This window comes from Bubalus bubalis, chromosome 7, assembly GCF_019923935.1.
Source record: "Bubalus bubalis isolate 160015118507 breed Murrah chromosome 7, NDDB_SH_1, whole genome shotgun sequence".
Lineage (NCBI taxonomy): Eukaryota > Metazoa > Chordata > Mammalia > Artiodactyla > Bovidae > Bubalus > Bubalus bubalis.
In genome coordinates this window covers 30,015,073-30,034,475 of record NC_059163.1, presented here as the reverse complement: position 1 = coordinate 30,034,475, position 19,403 = coordinate 30,015,073, and the positions used below count along the sequence as shown (strand labels likewise).

The 19,403-nt window shown below is 39.5% G+C and overlaps 1 protein-coding gene across 2 annotated transcripts in view; it reads right to left on the bottom strand.

Annotated features, from left to right (window-relative positions):
• Positions 1–3,228: 3,228 nt before the first annotated feature.
• ADAMTS3 (ADAM metallopeptidase with thrombospondin type 1 motif 3) overlaps positions 3,229–19,403 on the bottom strand; it is a 279,711-nt gene continuing 263,536 nt past the window's right edge. For both annotated transcript variants that reach the window (XM_006045907.4, XM_025289927.3), the window contains exons 18-22: positions 18,435–18,600; positions 15,257–15,389; positions 12,458–12,665; positions 10,627–10,744; positions 3,229–5,925 (exon numbers count right to left, since the gene is read on the bottom strand). In XM_006045907.4, the coding sequence (XP_006045969.3) occupies positions 5,366–5,925; positions 10,627–10,744; positions 12,458–12,665; positions 15,257–15,389; positions 18,435–18,600 (1,185 nt within the window). In that variant the 3' untranslated portion in view covers positions 3,229–5,365. The remainder of the gene's footprint in view (positions 5,926–10,626; positions 10,745–12,457; positions 12,666–15,256; positions 15,390–18,434; positions 18,601–19,403) is intronic.

Here is a 19,403-nt window from a genome sequence, read left to right as displayed (position 1 = left end):
AATGGTATGGACCTAACAGAAGCAGCAGATATCAAGAAGAGGGGGCAAGAATACACAGAAGAGATTTTCCTGACCCAGACAATCACGATGCTGTGATCACTCACCTAGAGCCAGACATCCTGGAATGTGAAGTCAAGTGGGCCTCAGGAAGCATCACTACAAACAAAGCTAGTGGAGGTGATGGAATTCCAGTTGAAGTATTTCAAATCCTAAAAGATGATGCTGTGAAAGTGTTGCACTCAATGTGCCAGCAAATTTGGAAAACTGAGCAGTGGCCACAGGACTGGAAAAGGCCAGTTTTCATTCCAATTCCAAAGAAAGGCAATGCTAAAGAATGCTCAAACTACCTCACAATTGCACTCACCTCACAGGCTAGCAAAGTAATGTTCAAAATTCTCCAAGCTGGGTTTCAACAGTATGTAAACTGTGAACTTCCAGATGTTCAAACTGGATTTAAAAAGGCAGAGGAACCAGAGATCAGATTGCCAACATCTGTTGGATCCTAGAACTGCTTCTGCTTTATTGACTATGCCAAAGCCTTTGTGTGGATCACAACAAACAGTGGAAAATCCTTAAAGAGATGGGAATACCAGACCACCTTACCTGCCTCCTGAGAAATATATATGCTGGTTAAGAAGCAACAGTTAGAACTGGACACGGAACAACAGACTAGTTCCAAATTGGGAAAGGAGTACGCCAAAGCTGTATACTGTCACCCTGCTTCATGCCGGGCTGGATGAAGCAAAAGCTAGAATCAAGATAGCCAGGAGAAATATCAATAACCTCAGATACGCAGATGGCACCACTCTTATGGCAGAAAGTGAAGAAGAACTAAAGAGCCTCTTGATGAAAGTGAAAGAAGAGAGTGAAAAAGTTGGCTTAAAACTCAACACTCAAAAAATGAAGATCATAGCATCTGGTCCCATCTTCATGGCAAAGATAATGGGGACACGTCTTTTACTTCATGGCAAACAGATGGGGAAACAATGCAAACAGTGAAAGACTTTATTTTAGGGAGGCTCCAAAATCACTACAGAGGGTGACTGCAGCCATGAAATTAAAAGACGCTTGCTCCTTGGAAGAAGAGCTATGACCAGCCTAGATAGCATATTCAAAAGCAGAGACATTACTTTGCCAACAAAGGTCCATATAATCAAAGCCATGGTTTTTCCAGTAGTCATGTGAGAGTTGAACTGTAAAGAAAGCTGAGCAACGAAGAATTAATGCTTTTGAACTGTGACGTTGGAGAAGACTATTGAGAGTCCTTTGGACTGCAAGGAGATCCAACCAGTCCATCCTAAAGGAAATCAGTCCTGAATATTCATGGGAAGGACTGATGTTGAAGCTGAAACTCCAATACTCTGACCATCTAATGTAAAGAACTGACTCATTGGAAAAGACCCTGATGCAGGGAAATACTAAAGGCTGGAGGAGAAGCAGACGACAGAGGATGAGATGTTTGGATGGCATCACTGACTTGATGGACATGAATTTGAGCAAGCTCTGGCAGTTGATGGACAGGGAGGCCTGGCGTGATGCAGTCCATGGGTTCCCAAGGAGTTGGACACGACTGAGCGACTGAACTGAATTGACTGAATGCAGTTTTACTTTAGCATTTTACTTTTTAACTCTTTAGTATTTTAAAAAACAAGTATTATCCTTTTCTATGTTTTCATCATTTCAATTAATTTTTTTCTCATATCTTACATTTCAGTGTCTTCATAATATGTAGAAAGGAATGACTTGACATTTTTACAAAGTGTATTAATTAATGTCAATACATGAGAAACATTTTATTTGCTAATAATTTGGGGCATTATTGTACCACTTACCATCTTTGCAGAGATACATAATTATTCCTTACTTTCACTATTTATTGTTCATAAATGGAGAGTGGGTATATTCTGCTAAAATTCTTTCAAATCAATGATCGGAGATTATTTGCAAATAGTTTGTCCTTCCTATCAATTTTTAAAGCTAAATTGTTTGTCTTTTGGTCCTGAAACGTTGTTCTCTACAACCATTAATGAGGCATGGCGACCATAAGCCAAGCAAGTTGCAGAGTCTAAAAAAATGTTGTGATTTTGCTACATAGTGAAGATGATGGACGATAAAGAAAGCTGAGTGCTGAAGAATTGATGCTTTTGAACAGTGGTGTTGGAAAAGATTCTTGAGAGTCCCTTGGACTGCAAGGAGATCCAACCAGTCCATCTTTAAGGAGATCAGTCCTGGGTGTTCATTGGAAGGACTGATGTTGAAGCTGAAACTCCAATACTTTGGCCACCTGATGCGAAGAGTTGACTCACTGGAAAAGACCCTGATGCTGGAAAAGATTGAGGGCAGGAGGAGAAGGGGATGACAGAGGATGAGATGGTTGGATGGCATCACTGACTCGATGGACATGAGTTTGGGTAAACTCTGGGAGCTGGTGACGAACAGGGAGGCCTGGCGTGCTGCAGTTCATGGGGTTGCAAAAAGTCAGATGCAACTGAGCAACTGAATTGAACTGAACTGAAGATGATGAGGAGATTGGAGAAACCACAATGACGAAGTTGATATTTATTTTGAATTACTATATGTTAGAGCTTGGCTAACAGTTTTACTTAAGCTCATTTTTAACAGCAGTTCCACAGTGAAATTTGATAATTCTGCCTCCTATTTGGCAGATGAGGAAACTGAAATCTAGTTAGATCACCCAAGATAAATTCAGGCGTGAAGTGTAGGTGGGGTGCAAACCTGAGTCTCTGCCTTTGCAGCTTAGACTAGAAACTATGGCAACACTGTATCTCCTTGTTACATGATGAAGTCCCCTGCTCTGGATGGTCCTCCTGAGTCCTGGGTCATGTATTTCCATCAGTCCTCAGGGTTCAGAGCTGATGGCAGCTTTTCTAAAAACTATCCTGAGATGACACATTTTAAAACTAGAAGGACCCCCTTTTCCTTCTTATCCCATTAGCATTATTGCCACTTTCTCTCTCTTCAAGTTCTGTGGAATGGACTTAGACAAAAACAGTCACCTCATAACCTCTTATTTTCTTTTGTAAAAAATTGTATGATACACCCACCCTGATATGAACAGAAGAGCCCCTGTCACTTTCTTTGAGCCCCTTTGGAGAAAAGTATAAGTAGCAATTGAACTTGATACTATTTCACTTTGTGGGAGGAAAGAACTTGGTTACCATTACTCAGTGATGAATCTAATGATAAAAATGTCAATTGAGCCAGGTCTATACTTTGTTAACATTTTTATTGCTACGTGCTCCCGATACAACAATCAGCATCAGTAGTGTACACTTTGATAAAAAGGAATTTTTAGCTTAGTAGAAAAGGAAGCTCAAAGATCAGAAGTATAATGAATATATACATCTTTATGAGAGGTGTATGTGTGTGACCAGCTTTCTTTGTAATCCCCTGTGGACTAGATGCATGCACACGCAAGCGAACTAGAGAGAATTTCATTCTGAAATTTTAGGGAAAAAAAAAAAAAGATTTCTGCTTGAGGCTCAGAGATTTCCAATCTGGAATTCACCTAATTCATTTGACCTTCAAAAGTCTTGCACCAAGTAGCAGCGATTCTTTAGAGGTATAGAGTCAATAGGTGAAGCTGTTTTTTTTACCATGGTTAAAATGCAAAAAGTTTTTGCACATTTTCTGTGTTGACAGGTTAACATATTTACATTTTAGATGGTTCAGAAACTGACTTCAAAATCATTATGCTGACAACATTTATCTTTCTTTTTCCTTTTAAGTGTAATTCGTGAAATACTCATTTCTTTCACATACTTCTTTTCTGGTATTTCTAATTTACTATTTCATTAAACAGCTAGCTGTCTGAGCCCATACAATTTTATGTTTCATTGAAGGGGAACAAGTTATCAACTTTGCATCAACTCCTCTAAAATTGCAAAAGGTTTGCATAACATCAGTTTTGTTCAAATTTAGTTCTTTGATTTGGCTGCTTTATTTTGCTTAAATTTCTCCTCTATGTACAGAACAAAGCATGCAGCTCTAATTATGTCTCTCTAGTTTACCAAAATATGTCATTGGTATTAGAGAAAATATTTACTACATAAAAATACTATGAAGAAAAAAAAAATCAAATTTTAATAAATATCTTCAGTTCTGAATTCTATATACAGATACTTTACATCTACTCCCTGGAATTTCTGGCTTCACTGTAAGTAAACTGATCACTGACATAAATTACTAGCACATTATTGCAGTCAGATGCATTGTGGTTGTGAGCATGTGAATATGAACCATGCGGAAAATAAATATCGCAACCATTGACAAATACTTTCTTGAACCTGCTTCTAGAGCCCTACAGCCCTGCTCTATTGAGTGTTAATCTAGTTTCATGATGCTTTTCTCAGCTACCAACATACAAATGATCTCAGAACATTTTTCATTATTATTACAGTACATTGAGTATACACATTTGTATATGTCAACAATGGGACGATTAAAAACAACACAAGAACAGAGGACAATCAATGGTGTCTATTGAAGCCCTGCTAAAAAGGTTTCTGTTTTGTCTTGCATGGGCTCATTTACTGGTCTCTGTTCCCTGTGACTACAAGTATGCTAAGACACTAATCTTATTCTTCTTTATTTAAAGGATGTAAGGTAATATCTGCAGCTTATCTATGCTTTTTCTCTAATTTAAGTGTCACATTGTTGATCAAACAGAACCACATAACACAACCCTTTGTATTGTCAGTAGCTGCAATTCTAACTTCTTTGTAATATTCTCCTTTGAAAATCAACTCATACAAGGTCAAATAAGGCAATACTCAATGACAGGCACCTAGAACATCCAGAAATGTAATACAGTAAACAATCATTTGAGAACACATCTCTTAAAATAATACTGATTTCTGCAATATACAGTATTTACACAAACAGCTGCAAATTTGCTCATACAATATTTCTAATATAGATAAATAGGAATACAAGTCTAAGAATTCTTTGCTCCAAAACTTTTTGTTAAAGTGTAAACCATTGGCATCTCTTTCTTCTTTTTACTGTAATTTTTTAAAATTAAAAAAGAAATCAGCTGATATGCACAATTGGTTCCAGTCCCTTTCCTGCTTTAGAAAATGACCCACACACCTAGCAACTTACTTTCCTCCCGTCAATAATCTTTGGTGCTTTCTTCCAATGAATTCTGGTAAATGAGTCGAGGCAGAACAAAAGGAGGACGAAAGCAACTAGAAAGTGAACCAGCACTTTTTTTTCTTCCACTCACAGAGAAAATGAGCTGATGATTTATGGAGAGTTCCACTTTAAACAAGCTGTATGCACCATGGAGAGAGGCAGGTCCTCCAGATTTTTCACCGACGTCGAGCCTTATGGCTTCACTTGCTCATCTTTCCGACGTGGATGATCTTAGCGGACGTCTCTTGTCAATAAGCTTTTCATCTTTCTTTGAGGTTCTTGCTTGAGAAGAAGCACCTATGGAACCACTGGCTGCAGGGAAGCGGGCAGCAGCCAGTTGTGGAGATGAGCTGAGGTGGCCACTCTTGGTGGGTGGGGAGGCCGGTCCCAGAGTTGCATTTTCTGCTGGCTGCGCTTGCCTCTGGGATAAGTTAGCACCATTGGATTTACTGTTTGGCCTGAAAGCAGCATGCTCATTTGGACCTGCTATGGAAGAGATTCTGCTCAAAGATTTCTTCTTTTCAGCAGGAGTCTCTGAATAGTACGGAACCAAAGATGTAGGCATCACGACAGATCCGGGGAGGTCACTTGGGTTAAAGATAGCATCATCATGAGTTTCAGCAGCTTCTGAAAGGTACGGCGGTGGCAAGGTGCTACTGCGCTTGCTGCAGGACTCACAACATAACTTGTTATAACCTGGTATGGAGCAGTATCGTGCCAGCACCTCCATTTGACAGAATATGGACTTATCTCCCAAACATGGCTCATCTACAGAGATTCAAAGAAAAACAAAATAAGACATATGTCCAAACATAAACGGTGGACAATATGCATGGAGCTAGAGGGCATTATGCTAAGTGAAATAAGACAGACGGAAAAGGATATATATTGTATGAACTCACTTATATGTGGAATAAAAAAAAAAAAACAGAATCATAGATTCAGAGAACAAAGGAGTGGTTGCTAAGGGAGGGGCAAAATAGGTGAAGGAGATTAAGAGGTATAAACCTCCAATTACAAAATAAATAAGCCATAGCGATGTCCTACAGAGCATAAGGAATATGGCCAGTCATATGGTGATAACTTTGTATGGGGACAGACTTATTGTGGTCCTCATTACATAATGAAATAATACTGTATGCCAACTATGTTTCATTTTAAATATAAAATAAATATAGCTAAAAATAAATAAAAGGAGGAAAAGCATGAAAATCATTTATGAATATAAAAAGATTTAACTAAGATCTAACATTGATGGGTGTTTTCCATATGAGCCTTTGAGTTAAAATATGAATATTAGAATAAATTTGCTTAAAAAAGTTGTTCTCTCTGTGCAAAGCACTTGAATTGACCAGCACTTTCACATTCCCATCAAGAGTCTTCAGATCGAGGGTATTTTTTTCTTCTTAGGAATGTATTTCTGATTTTAGAAAATAGAATATTGGATTTATCATACTTTTAAGATACAGAGAGGCATCTGTTTTTTTAAATTTTATGATACTTCTGTCTTTATGATAGAGTACTCTTGCCTGGAAAATCCCATGGACAGAGGAGCCTGGTAGGCTGCAGTTCATGGGGTCGCTACGAGTCAGACACGACTGAGCGACTTCACTTTGACTTTTCACTTTCATGCATTGGAGAAGGAAATGGCAACCCACTCCAGTGTTCTTGCCTGGAGAATCCCAGGGACGGAGGAGCCTAATGGGCTGCTGTCTATGGGGTCGCACAGAGTCGGACACGACTGAAGCGACTTAGCAGCAGTAGCAGCAGCAGTCTCTATATTAAGCTTAAATTTAAAATAAAAAATACTAAAGATCTGTTGGAACATATTAAATCTTAAAACTATATTACTAAAAGAAAAATCAAGATACAGTTTTGATTCAGAGGATATTCTCCAGAGTGAAGCAATGGTTTCATGTTTACCATTGAATGTTCTCAGGTTATTTGTTATTTGAAAGCACAAATCTGGGTAACATGTGCCAACTTTCTTATGAATAATACACGGTTAATTTTATCAAACTGACAGTACTTTAAAGAATATTAAGTACCACTTATAAAACACTTGGTAGGTGTGTTTCTACATACTATTTCCATTATTTTAAAATTTTATTAATCATAAGTTGTAAGAATTAGATTTCAAAAAATCCAAACGTTGAGTTCATAAAAAGTCTGTACTTCTTTTTAGCCATTCCAGGGCATATTCTATGCAGAGGCCATGTGCATAATCCAACACAGAATACTGATCTCATATCCAAATAATAAATGCAAAGAATTATAAATTGTGGCATTTATGTAATACAATCACAATGACAATGTAATGTTGGGTAATTCTACATTGCTAGGTAAGGAACTTGCTATATAACTTGCCAAAGAAATTGAATCCCTTTTCTAAAGTTTGAGGGGGGGATTAAAAAAGGAGGGTCAGTTGGCAAGACCAGTAAAGATGAAACCTTATCACCTTTGTTAGAGTTAGAATGTCATGTCCACTTCCTAAACTCTAAGATGACTTGTCTTTGCCTGACATTTACACGCCTATGATACAGTATGATGCATTTGAATATCTCGTGCTAGAAAAGAATTAGGTTGTAATCCTAATTAGGTTGCAAATCCCTGCAAATTAATAGGTTTTATGTCAAGTATCAATCCTTTATTGTATCCAAATTATTTTTTCTATGCTTATGTTTTTCTATGCCTATAATATTTTCTTTTGGATTAAGGAAGAGAATCAAGCACATATCTGCTGACAATTGGGCATATTTGCAGAAATATACAGCTCTACCAGTTATTAAGGTCAATAAAGCTTACTCACAAAGTGTTTAGCCTTCTGACAGTAACAGTTATATAAGAGTAAAATACTACAGTGACAGTAAATTTTACAGCTTCTGAGTAGGTAAATTTGTTATTTTGGCTTTGACTTGTGCTTTGAACTTTCAAATGTACTTTCCAGAGAAAAATGATTAAGTATGTAAGTCCTTTGTCTCCCCCTCATGGTCATACTTGTTCATGCCACCCTACATTAGCAAAGGGAAATATGCAGAGAAATAATTCATAAGGTTACTTTGGAAGATTAGACAGGCAATGGGAGAATAGGAAGGGAGAGAGAGACAGCCATAGAGAGTCAGAAGGGAAGGGACACCGGGAGTTGGGAAAGAAAGAAGGCGGGGAAGACAAGAGATAGGGAAGAGATGGGAAGATGGAGAGACAGACAAGTAGTGGCAGAGACAGGGAGAGGGGAGGAAAGGACAGATAAAAGTGGAGGAGAAAGAAAGACACTTTTAGACACATGTGCCAGAAAGGGAAGGATGAGGGGTATCAGGGAGAAAAAGAAGGAAATGAAGAAAAAGAAGAGTCAGGAAGACACTGGGAGAGAGAGAAGAGGAAAGGGAAAGAAAGAGATGAGGAGCAGAGAGGGAGACTAGGAGAGGAAGAGAGTGAGTGAGAGAGGGACAGAAGAAAAAGTGAGTGGAAAAAAACCTGTGTGGTGCACACAGAATGTGTGACCCACAAACAGCAGGTGACGGCAAATCAGAAATGGGGAGTGAGACCCACAGAGGAAATGAGAGGAGAGTGAAGTGGAGACACAAAATGAGACAGACAGCACACAGGCAGATGTAGAGAGAGTGACAGAAAAGGAAGAAGAGGGAGACAGAGTTATAGAAGCTGAAACCATCCAATATATGCTATTTATTACAACAGCAAATTGAATTATACAGACATCCCGGACTCATGACAGTTCTACTTTTGATTTATGGATTTCACAATGGCATGAAAGCCATATACATTCAGTAGAAACTGTACTTCAAATTTTGAATTTGGATCTTTTCTGGGTTCGTGATAAGTGGAATGATCCTCTCGTGATGCAGGGCAGCAGCCGCAGCTCCCAGTCAGTCAGGTGATCACCAGGGCAAACAACTTTTAATCACACGGTACCCAGACAACTGTTCATAGGTTTTGGGTTAGATGATTTTGCCCAAGTGTAGGCTAACATAAGTGTTAAGAGCATGTTTAAGGCTAGGGTATGGTGTTCAGTAAGTTGTGCACATGTGATGACATATGCATGCATGCTCAGTCATGTCTGACTCTTTGAGACCCTAGCCCACCAGGCTCCTCTGTCTATGGAATTCTCCAGGCAAGAAAACTGGAGTGGGTTGCCATTTCCTCCTTTAGTGAATCTTCCCCACCTAGGGATGGAATCTACATCTCTTGCATTGGCAGGCAGGTTCTTTATCACTGAGCCACTTAGGAAGCCCTGTTCTGTAAGTTAGTTGTATTAAATGCATTTTTGACTGAATGCATTTTCAACTCAGAAAAAGTTTATCAGGATATAACTCTCTTGTAAATTGAGGAAGATCTGCACTTTAAAATAAAGAAAAGAGACTCTGTTTTTGCAATACTGAAGGAATAGGTCAAGTAAATTTTAGCCTAGGTACAAGGTGCCTATTTTGCAAGCACATTTGTTGAATATTTGGGCTTTCCTCATAGATCAATTGGTAAAGAATCACCTGCAATGCAGGAGACCTGGGTTCAATTCCTGGGTTGGGAAGACCCACTGGAGAAGGGATAGGTTACCCACTCCAGTATTCCTGAGCTTCCCTTGTGGCTCAGTTGGTAAAGCATACACCTGCAATGCGGGAGACCTGGGTTCAATCCCTGGGTTGGGAAGATCCCCTGGAGAAGGGAAAGGCTACTCATTCCAGTATTCTGGCCTGGAAAATTCCATGGACTGTATAGTCCAAGGGGTCGCAAAGAGACATGACTGAGTGACTTTCACTTTCATGGATATGGATGCATTTGGAAACGGCTTTGTGAATGACATTTATCATCTGCATGTCTCAACTGAATAATTTTAGTAAAACATTGCATAACATTCTGCATTATTATGCCTTTAACAATAATGTGAAGTTATAAAGAAAATCAGAGAGAAAATAAGCAGCTTCTTCTAGAAACACAGATTGACAGAAACTTCATGTGGGATGATAAGGCCCTCACCCCAGCATTACCGTCGACTGGGACCATGGAGGCTGCAGTGGTGATGGTAACTAAATGGAGGGGATACTGCCTCAGACACCCATCTTAAAGAACTGTATTAGGCTAATATTTCAAATATGTTTTCCTAAAGTTATTTTTCAATAAGTAAATGAAAATTCCAGAGCTTGTCCCCAGAGGAAATTCTCCTTTTTTGAGGCTCAAAAACATGGTCATAGTGCGAGTTTGATGCATGAAGCAGGGTACTCAAAGCCGATGCTCTGGGACAACCTAGAGCAATAGGGGAGGGGAGGGAGGTGGGGAGGGGTTTCAGCATGGGGGGACACATGTATACCTATGGCCGATTCTTGTTCGTGTATGGCAAAAGCCATCACAGTAAAGTAATTGTCCTCCAATTAAAATAAATGAATTAATTAAAAAATCAAAATAAAGAAAAAAGTTAACCATGGTCAGAGCAGTGAAATCAATCAGTGTCACACCTACCATTACAGGGCGGCAGCTGACAAGCTCGGACAGACTCAGGCTTCTCCCCATCGCAGTGGTCACCGGCCCTGCAGAGGACCTGCCTCACCTCTGTTCCCTCACCGCAGGTCACTGAACACTACAGAAACAAAGGCTATGATTGTAGACGTTTTACTCCACCAAGACTGCCTTTCTTCCTTTCCCCATGTACACACTCAGGCACACATATGCACACACAAGCACACATGCATACACAGCTCTGGGGTTCTTTCTCTGCTGCGCAGTGTTACAGTGACTTTGGAGACAGAGAATCCTGTTTATAACCTGGCTCCATCCTTCACCAGCCTGGGAACATTGTTCTTTCTCTGAAAGCCTCACAGAATTGCTGGAGTAAATGAAGCAAAGGAAACAATGTATGTACAGCAGGTAAGTCTGGCACTTGGGAAGCATTTGATGCTGAAGAAGTCATTGTTACAGTGTTAACACTTTCTGCAGGTTCCTAAAACCGGTGGTGGAGTCCATTTTCAGGGAGTGGATCTCAGATTGAGCTTCCCCCTCTCTCACCTTCCTTACAGATGGCAAACTGACTCATGTGCTATGCTGGAACTATTACTACTCTATTCCCACCTATTCATTTATTTAAGGAAGGGGCTAACTGCTCTAAAACTAAGCCCAGAAACAGCCGTGCTATTGATCTAGGTAGGATCTGTAGAGGAAGAAGGCTTCTTCTCGGGCTCTGAAGAGAGTGAAAGGTGAGTTCTTCTAGTCCTGTGCAGATAACTTTCATTGGCTTGTTCCTTCCATCCTGGGTCTGTTCTCCACTTCCTCTTTCATTCTCTATCTGCTTTTTTGAGTCCCTGTCCTCCTAGCCACTCTTCTATGGCCCCATAATTCCTTATTTGGAATCTTTAGAAACATCAAAGATTTGTGGTTAATACACGGACCGAGACACTGATTCAGCCAATCACCAAACAGACGTTATTCAGACAGGCAGCAATTGGGCACTGGGGAAGCGAAGTACTTTTTTTTTTTTTTGAGAAATGGTTGGACTAGTGCTGAGCACAAGCTCAAAGACAGGAGTTATGATACACTGCCGTGATCAGCAAGCCATTGGTAGGCTTCTGCTTTTGGAATGAAGAAGAAGGACTGCAGAAAAGGCACCCCATGGTATTTTGGACGATGAAGCTGAGCCTTGATGGATGATGGGCAGATAGTCAGATAGACAGAAAGAGAAGGGCAAGCCAGCCAGAAGGCAGGAGGCTCCAACCAGCTGGTCTTTGGAACAGTGAATAGTTTCCTCAGACTGGGACAAAGAGGTGGAATAAAGGAAGACAGATTAAGAAGAGTTATCATGGGATTTATTTATTTATTGTTGGTGATCATTTTGCAATGTATACAAATACCAAATCATTAAGTTGTACACCTGAATCTAAGGTAGTGTTGTATCAATTATACCTCAATTATAACACACACACACACACACACACACACACACACAAAGCAATGCGGTGTCAAACAGGGCAGGACCCTGCATTCAAGGTTAGGGATTTGAAACACATCTAGGAGGGACAGTACGGTCAACACTATTAGAAAATCAGTCACCTTTTAGACAACTTTGTATTCCAAAGCATCCAAATGTGGTTTGCCCCCATCAATGAATCTTATATGCAAACACTGTTTTAAAATATCATTTTTTTCTTAATATGCCCAGGTGCTTAGTGATTCCAAACAATGTGACAGTTTCTCCATTCACACAAAGCCCACCTGATACAGAAGTGAAATTAAAATACGTTTCACATGCTTGCACACACATACTCCCCCCCCACCCCCCGGCCCCTCAGAGTTCACACACCTCGTTCCAAGGCCCCGTTTTCCACTGGGCCGGGCAGGGCACTCTGTTGCAGGGCCGGCGGCTCTCAGGCCGGTCGCCCGCGCAGTACTTGCTGTGCACTGAGCGGTTGGTGCCGTCGTGGAGCGGCTGGAGGCAGCGCACCGTGCGCAGCTGGTAGCCGGAAGTGCCGCAGGTTTTGGTGCAGTGCTCCCACTCTTCAGCCGCCCAGCTGCAGGGGTGGGGGTGAGGGGTTAACATTGTCCATGGTAACCCCGGTGCACCGTGCGTCCCTTCTGGCACCGGCACCGGAAGCCTAGGTTTTTCTGCTCTCTGGGTGAGGTACCACCCAGGAGGCAACTTCAGAAATATGGATGCATCAGTCTCAGAACTTTCTAACAAAAATAGATCTGACACTTCTGTTTGTTAGGCCTTGGTATTCTGTCTCCACGGTGACTTTGAAACAACCTTCTCTCTTTCAAAAGGATCATCTACAGAGGGCTTTGGAAACTCATCTTAAGGTTTTCCCCTCAGATTCAGGCATGTTTCAAAACTAGCCCCCACTGGTAAACAGGATGTGGTATACTGATTGCTATTACTCATCAAAAAAAGAAGGAAATAATACCATATACACTATCATGGATGGACCTGGAGATTATCATAGGAAGTGAAGTAAGTCAGAAAAAGACAAATATCATGTGATATCACTTATATGTGGAATCTAAAAATATGATACCAATGAACTTATTTTGCCTCAGGGTGTTAAATATCTCATAGGAAATATAAAAGGATCCATCTGGTCCCTGCCATGACAAACTGATTTGACTGCTGCTGCTTTTTCATTACTTCATGACTTTACTCATGTTTTAATATTCTGAGATTACTGTTCCATCTCTATGGTTGTTGCTGTGAAGGCTACCTGACATACCCATAATGTTTGAAAAATTTTGTTCTTCATATAGGCCCTTTTTGACCTGATAAAAGTTGTGTGCCTGAGCAGAAACCGCTTCCATGAATATACCTGATAGAAACATTTCCAAGCAGATATTTTTAAAAAGATTTCCTCGGGGACATTCCCAAATTACACATCCAAATTCAATGTCAGTGTCCCAGCACTCTCCAAATTAGCTGTGGATACACTATTACAGACAGTTCTTCATTACATATATCCCAAACGGTTGTCACCATTGATTACCTCCAGTTAATCAATCTGTCAGAATGTAATGGAAGCATACTATTTGTCCTTTCCAAAGTTACTTTCTCTCTGCATTTTTTAAAATTTCTGTATATATGGAGCTTGTTGTTGTTGCTGTTTAGTCACTAAGTCAGGTCTGACTCTTTCATCACCTCATGGACTGTAGTCCACCAGGTTCCTTTGCCCATGAGATTTCCCAAGCAGGAATACTGGAGTGGGTTGCCAGTTTTTTCTCCAACCTAGGTATTGTGGCTCCTGCATTGGCAGGCAGATTCTTTACCACTGAGCCACCTGGGAAGCCCATATATGCAGCACCAAAATATAAGCAAGTTAAAACCTTGGCCGTTTTTGCTCTTCAGAGTTTAAAATTGCCCTAGTTTGTCAGCTGACAGTAAAAATGAATGGTGGCAACTGAGAAAGTTTACTCAGTTTTGAAGACTTCAATAGTGATTCTCATTTGAAGATAGGTATTACATGAGAGGTATATACTTCATACTTACAGGTACTTTTGGCCACCAGGGAAACCTGGACATATGGTAATTAACTCAGCAGACCCAAGAAGGATAAAGTCAAGTTCCTGGTGGCTCAGATGGTAAAGAATCCACCCGCAATTCGGGAAACCTGGGTTTGATCCCTGGGTTGGGAAAATCCCCTGGAGGAGGGCATGGCAACCCACTCCAGTATTCTTGCCTGGAGAATCCTCATGGACAGAGGAGCCTGGCAGGCTACAGTCCATCGGGTCACAAAGAATCAGACATGACTGAGTGACTAAGCACAGCACACACATACAAACAAATCTATATACAAAACAGAAACAGGTTCACAGACATAGAAAACAAACTTATGGTTACCAAAGGGGAAAGGGAGGTGAGGAGGAATAAACTAAGAGTACGGGATTAAGAGATACAAATTACTATACCTAAAATAGAGAAGCAAAAGGGATTTACTGTGTAGAACAGGGAACTGCAAGGACATCCAACCAGTCTATTCTGAAGGAGATCAGCCCTGGGATTCCTTTGGAAGGAATGATGCTAAAGCTGAAACTCCAGTACTTTGGCCACCTCATGCGAAGAGTTGACTCATTGGAAAAGACTCTGATGCTGGGAGGGATTGGGGGCAGGAGGAGAAGGGGACGACAGAGGATGAGATGGCTGGATGGCATCACTGACTCAATGGACGTGAGTCTGAGTGAACTCTGGGAGTTGGTGATGGACAGGGAGGCCTGGCGTGCTGTGATTCATGGGGTCGTAAAGAGTCGGACACGACTGAGAGACTGAACTGACTGAACTGACTGACAGGGAACTATATTCAATATCTTGTAATAGCCTATAAAGTCAGGTAATCTGAAAAAAAAGGAATCATTTTCTTGCACACCTGAAATTAACACAATATTGTAAATCAACTATACTTCAATAAAGAAGAGAAGCAGAAGTAAAAGCGAGAAGCAGAAATATGGTTAAAAAACACGGGACTAAAGGTTTGTATAGTTCCTATGAAATGATCTGATCACTGTAAGCAGGTACACGTATTAGCTTTGACTAAAAATTAAAACTAAAAAGAGCTAATGACATTTAAATCCCTTTCATTTTTTTCCTTGATATATAAGGATAGGTCAAATAAATGCTTACAGTGGATGTGTGCACTCCTGAATATTGCACATTCTTCTAATAGGTTTTGGCTTTTTGTTGACCTCACAGAAGCTGCGATGAACCATTTTGTTATCACTTTTCCTACGGCATCCGTATTTAGTGTACTGGAAACCTGAGAAGGCAAATATATGTTTGATTTAATCATTTATTCATTCTGTCACCTGTTTGACCATTTATTCATTCATTTCATTCATCAAGTATTTATTGAGCCAGGCACTGTTCTAGGTGGTCTAGTTCCAGAAGCAAATTAAATAATGAAATAAAAATCAACAAAAATCCTTTAATAAGTATTAAATAGCAACTGCATGCTTGTTAATGAACTAGATCCTGAAATACAGTCTAGTAAGATAGTCAGATAGGAAAACTATGTCATACCTAGTGACATAGACTTCTACAAAGCTATGTCAATAATTGACTGTAGAGGGCGGCAAAGGAACACAGAGGGGACGTTCTCTACCTTAGTTGGAGGAGAGACAGAGAATGTTTACAAGATCAGCACTTCCCTGGGCAGAATCCTCAAGTTCAGACAGCACCAGTAAAGGGCATGGACTTCACTGGTGGCTCAGTGGTAAAGAACCTGCTTGCCCCTGTAGAAGACATGAGTTCGATCCCTGGGTAAGGAAGATCGCCTGGAGTAGGAAATGGCAACCCACTCCAGTATCTGTGTCTGGGTCCCAAAAGAGTTGGACATGACTTAGAGACTGAACAACAACAAAGAGAATGAAGCAGAATAATATTCCAAGCAAATGAAATGACATAGAAAACTGCAGGGCTCTTTGAATGGCTGAAGTATGGGATCCGATCTTAAAAGACCTGTGGGCCAGACAAATGTTTAGACTTTATCCAGGGAGTTATTGAGGGTCTCCCCAGGCACCAACTTGGACGTTGGAAAAACATATATATATATATAATTTTTTAATTTTGGAAAGTTTCAAATCTAAAAAAGTATAAGGAAAGCACAATGAATATGCCTTACACCTAGATTAACCTTTTGTTACCATGTCAGCATATTTGATATACATATTTTTACATCATATATATTAATTATAACATATAATAAACAAATTATATCAGTAAAGAATCTGCTTGCAATGCAGGAGACCTGGATTTGATTCCTGAGTTGGGAAGATCCTCTGGAGAAAGAAATGGCAGCCCACTTCAATATTCTTGCCTGGAGAATCCCATGGACAGAGGAGCCTGGCAGGCTATAGTCCATGGGATCCCAAGAGTTGGACACGACTTAGCAACTAAACCAGTACCACATATACGTTTACATATAAAATGTTGCTGAACCTTTTGAGAGTAAGTTGCTAACATTCTGATTCTTCACTTCCAAATACCTCATCATATAGCTCATAACAAGCACATTTCCCCACACAACCACAACATACTCTTAAAATCAGAATATTTAACCCAAATATAATACTATTATATAAAGATGATATTCAAAATTTATCAATTGCCCTATAATGTACTCTATAAAAATGTTTCTCCAATCAAAGATCATGCACTGCATTTAGTAGTCATGGAATTAATCAGGAATAGTTTTAATCTCTTTCTGTCTTTTAATATTTTTGAGATGATAAGCCAGTTGTTTTGTAAAATGTCCCACAGTCTGGGTTTATCTGTCTCGTAATGGTTCGATTCAGGTTTTCACTTTGGTCAAGAATATTACATAAATTATGTTTTGTCTTCAGGGTAACAAATTGAGAGAATGAAGGATCTGAATCAGGGAATATAGTTCTACTCATTCATTCATTCATTTATTCATCCATTCAAGAAATTACCTAGAAATGAAGAGAAGAAAATCAAATTTAGTTGGCTAGTTAGGAAACTTCTGCAATAATCTTCCCTTTCAAAGTCGAGAAGGAAGCCTGATGAGGGAGGAATAGATCTAGTAGATATTAAAAAGGTGTATCTGAAAGTCTTGTGACCAAGTAGATGTTGACGATGCAGTGATGGTTTAGTCACTAAGTCATATCCAACTCTTGTGACTCCAAGGACTATAACCCGCCAGGCTCCTTTTTCCATAGGACTTTCCAGTCAAGAATACTGGAGTAGATTGCCATTTCCTTTTCCAGGGGATCTTCCTGACCCAGGGATCAAACCTGGATCTCCTGTACTGCAGGCAGATGCAGTAGATCCAAATTAAATAATCATTTTTGTGGTAGATAGAGTATCATTTTTATTTTATTTAGTTTTTGGTCACACCTGTGGCACACAGTATCTTAGTTCCTTGACCAGGGACTGAACCTGTGCCCTCTGCAGTAGAAGTGCAGTCTTAGCCACTGAACCACTAAGAAAGTACATAAAGTGACATTTTAAATAATTATCTAAAAACATTTTATGTCCTTTCTAGAGAAAAACCTTTAAAAATACACCTTTGAATTTAAAAGTATAAATATTTACCAAGGCAGTCCTTACTATGAATAATTTCTTGTTTTCAACTATTAAGTGTTACTATGATGAGAGAATTCTGTGTAGGCTAGCTCCATTGTGGAGCACTTGTTCCAAACTAGAGGAACGGATAATGGGAGAGACTGAGAAACTTTGAGATGAGCTTAATGGACCTACTCCAGAGAGAGAGCAGACAGGTAGCAGAATGCAGTACAAACAGGCACGAAGAAGCCAGGCTACCTACGGGTTTGTATCTTACAGTGCTGATCTTCCCTGTGTGTCGGTTTCCCCATCAGTATGACAGAGGTTAAAATAGTACCAACCTCTTAGAGCCATTCATCATTAAAGTATAAAACACTTAAAGTAGTATCTGGTACACAGCGCAACTAAGAGCTCTTTCATTATTAATGCTGAAAAGAAATGCATAGGTATGGAAAGTAAGAGTGGAGGAGAAGGAAGGTAAGAACCAAAAGACACTGAGGTTTGGGAGAGTTAGGAAAGAATAAAGTGACTAAGGGTACCACTGCATGGATATAAGACAAGGGGAAAGGGCCAAGGAATTTTAAGGTCTACTATTGATATGAATGGATTCCTATCATTTGTAGATCCTGAGATTTCAGTCAAAATGCTTTAAGTTCTGGTTATGTCTGGTGTTTCTCAGGTTGTATCCTCAGTTAGACACAATCCTTAAGGCAGAAGGAAGAAGATTGGCTTTTATATGAATTACATTTTAGTATAATAAATGTGTTCAATTTGTTACCTCCACCACAGGGTTTGGAACACTGAGACCAGCTCTTCAATGCCCACTCAAAAGTATCTAATTCTTCCTGGATGACATTGTTGCTGTTGATTGTAGGTGCAGAGTCCTCATGGATGATGTACTTATATGTCAGGCTAGAGCGGGTATCGTTCTCCTGAGGTATAATCTAATGTATACATGAAATAGATATGTAAATCGCCTGAGTTTTAATTTGAATGAAAAATTACAAATATTTCAGAATACGTATCTTATTAAAACCGGAAGACTTTCAAGTAGTTTCTAAAAATAGAGTGTTTTTTTCTTTCTATCACTAAAGTACAGGTATGTCTTGATTAAGAAAAAAATGCAAATATATAAAGTATCTTGACATTAAAAAGTTTAAAAAAATACAATAAAATTCAATTTTATTTTAAAATTTAAAATTCAATTCCTCAAGTTACATAACTCCTGAGTGCACTTAATTGTTACTCTTTACAGTAGACTTTTGTTATGGTGATAAAGATAATAATGTTCCATCCAGAAAATATAGACATCATGAAAAAATATAAAGAAAATAAAAATCATCCATAATGCCACTAAACCAGAGAAAACTAAAGTCACTTTTATTATTTTGGGATAGAACCTCAAGATATTTGCATACGTGTGTGTGTGTGAGTGTGTGTGTATATGTATACATACATACTTTTCTGGTCTTGCTTATTTCACTTGACATGTCACACATTTCCCAAGACAGTAAATATTCTTTGAAAATATAAATATTTTCAAATATATATATATTCATATAAATATAAAATATTTTTTAAATGCCAGCATAGTGTTTACTCGTAGTGCACGTGTGCATGTTCGGTCACTCAGTCGTGTCCAACTCTTTGCAGCCCATGGACTACAAAAGCTCCTCTGTAGAGCCTTTTTGTAGACTGCCAGGCTCCTCTGTCCACGGGATTCTCCAGCAAGAATACTGGAGTGGGT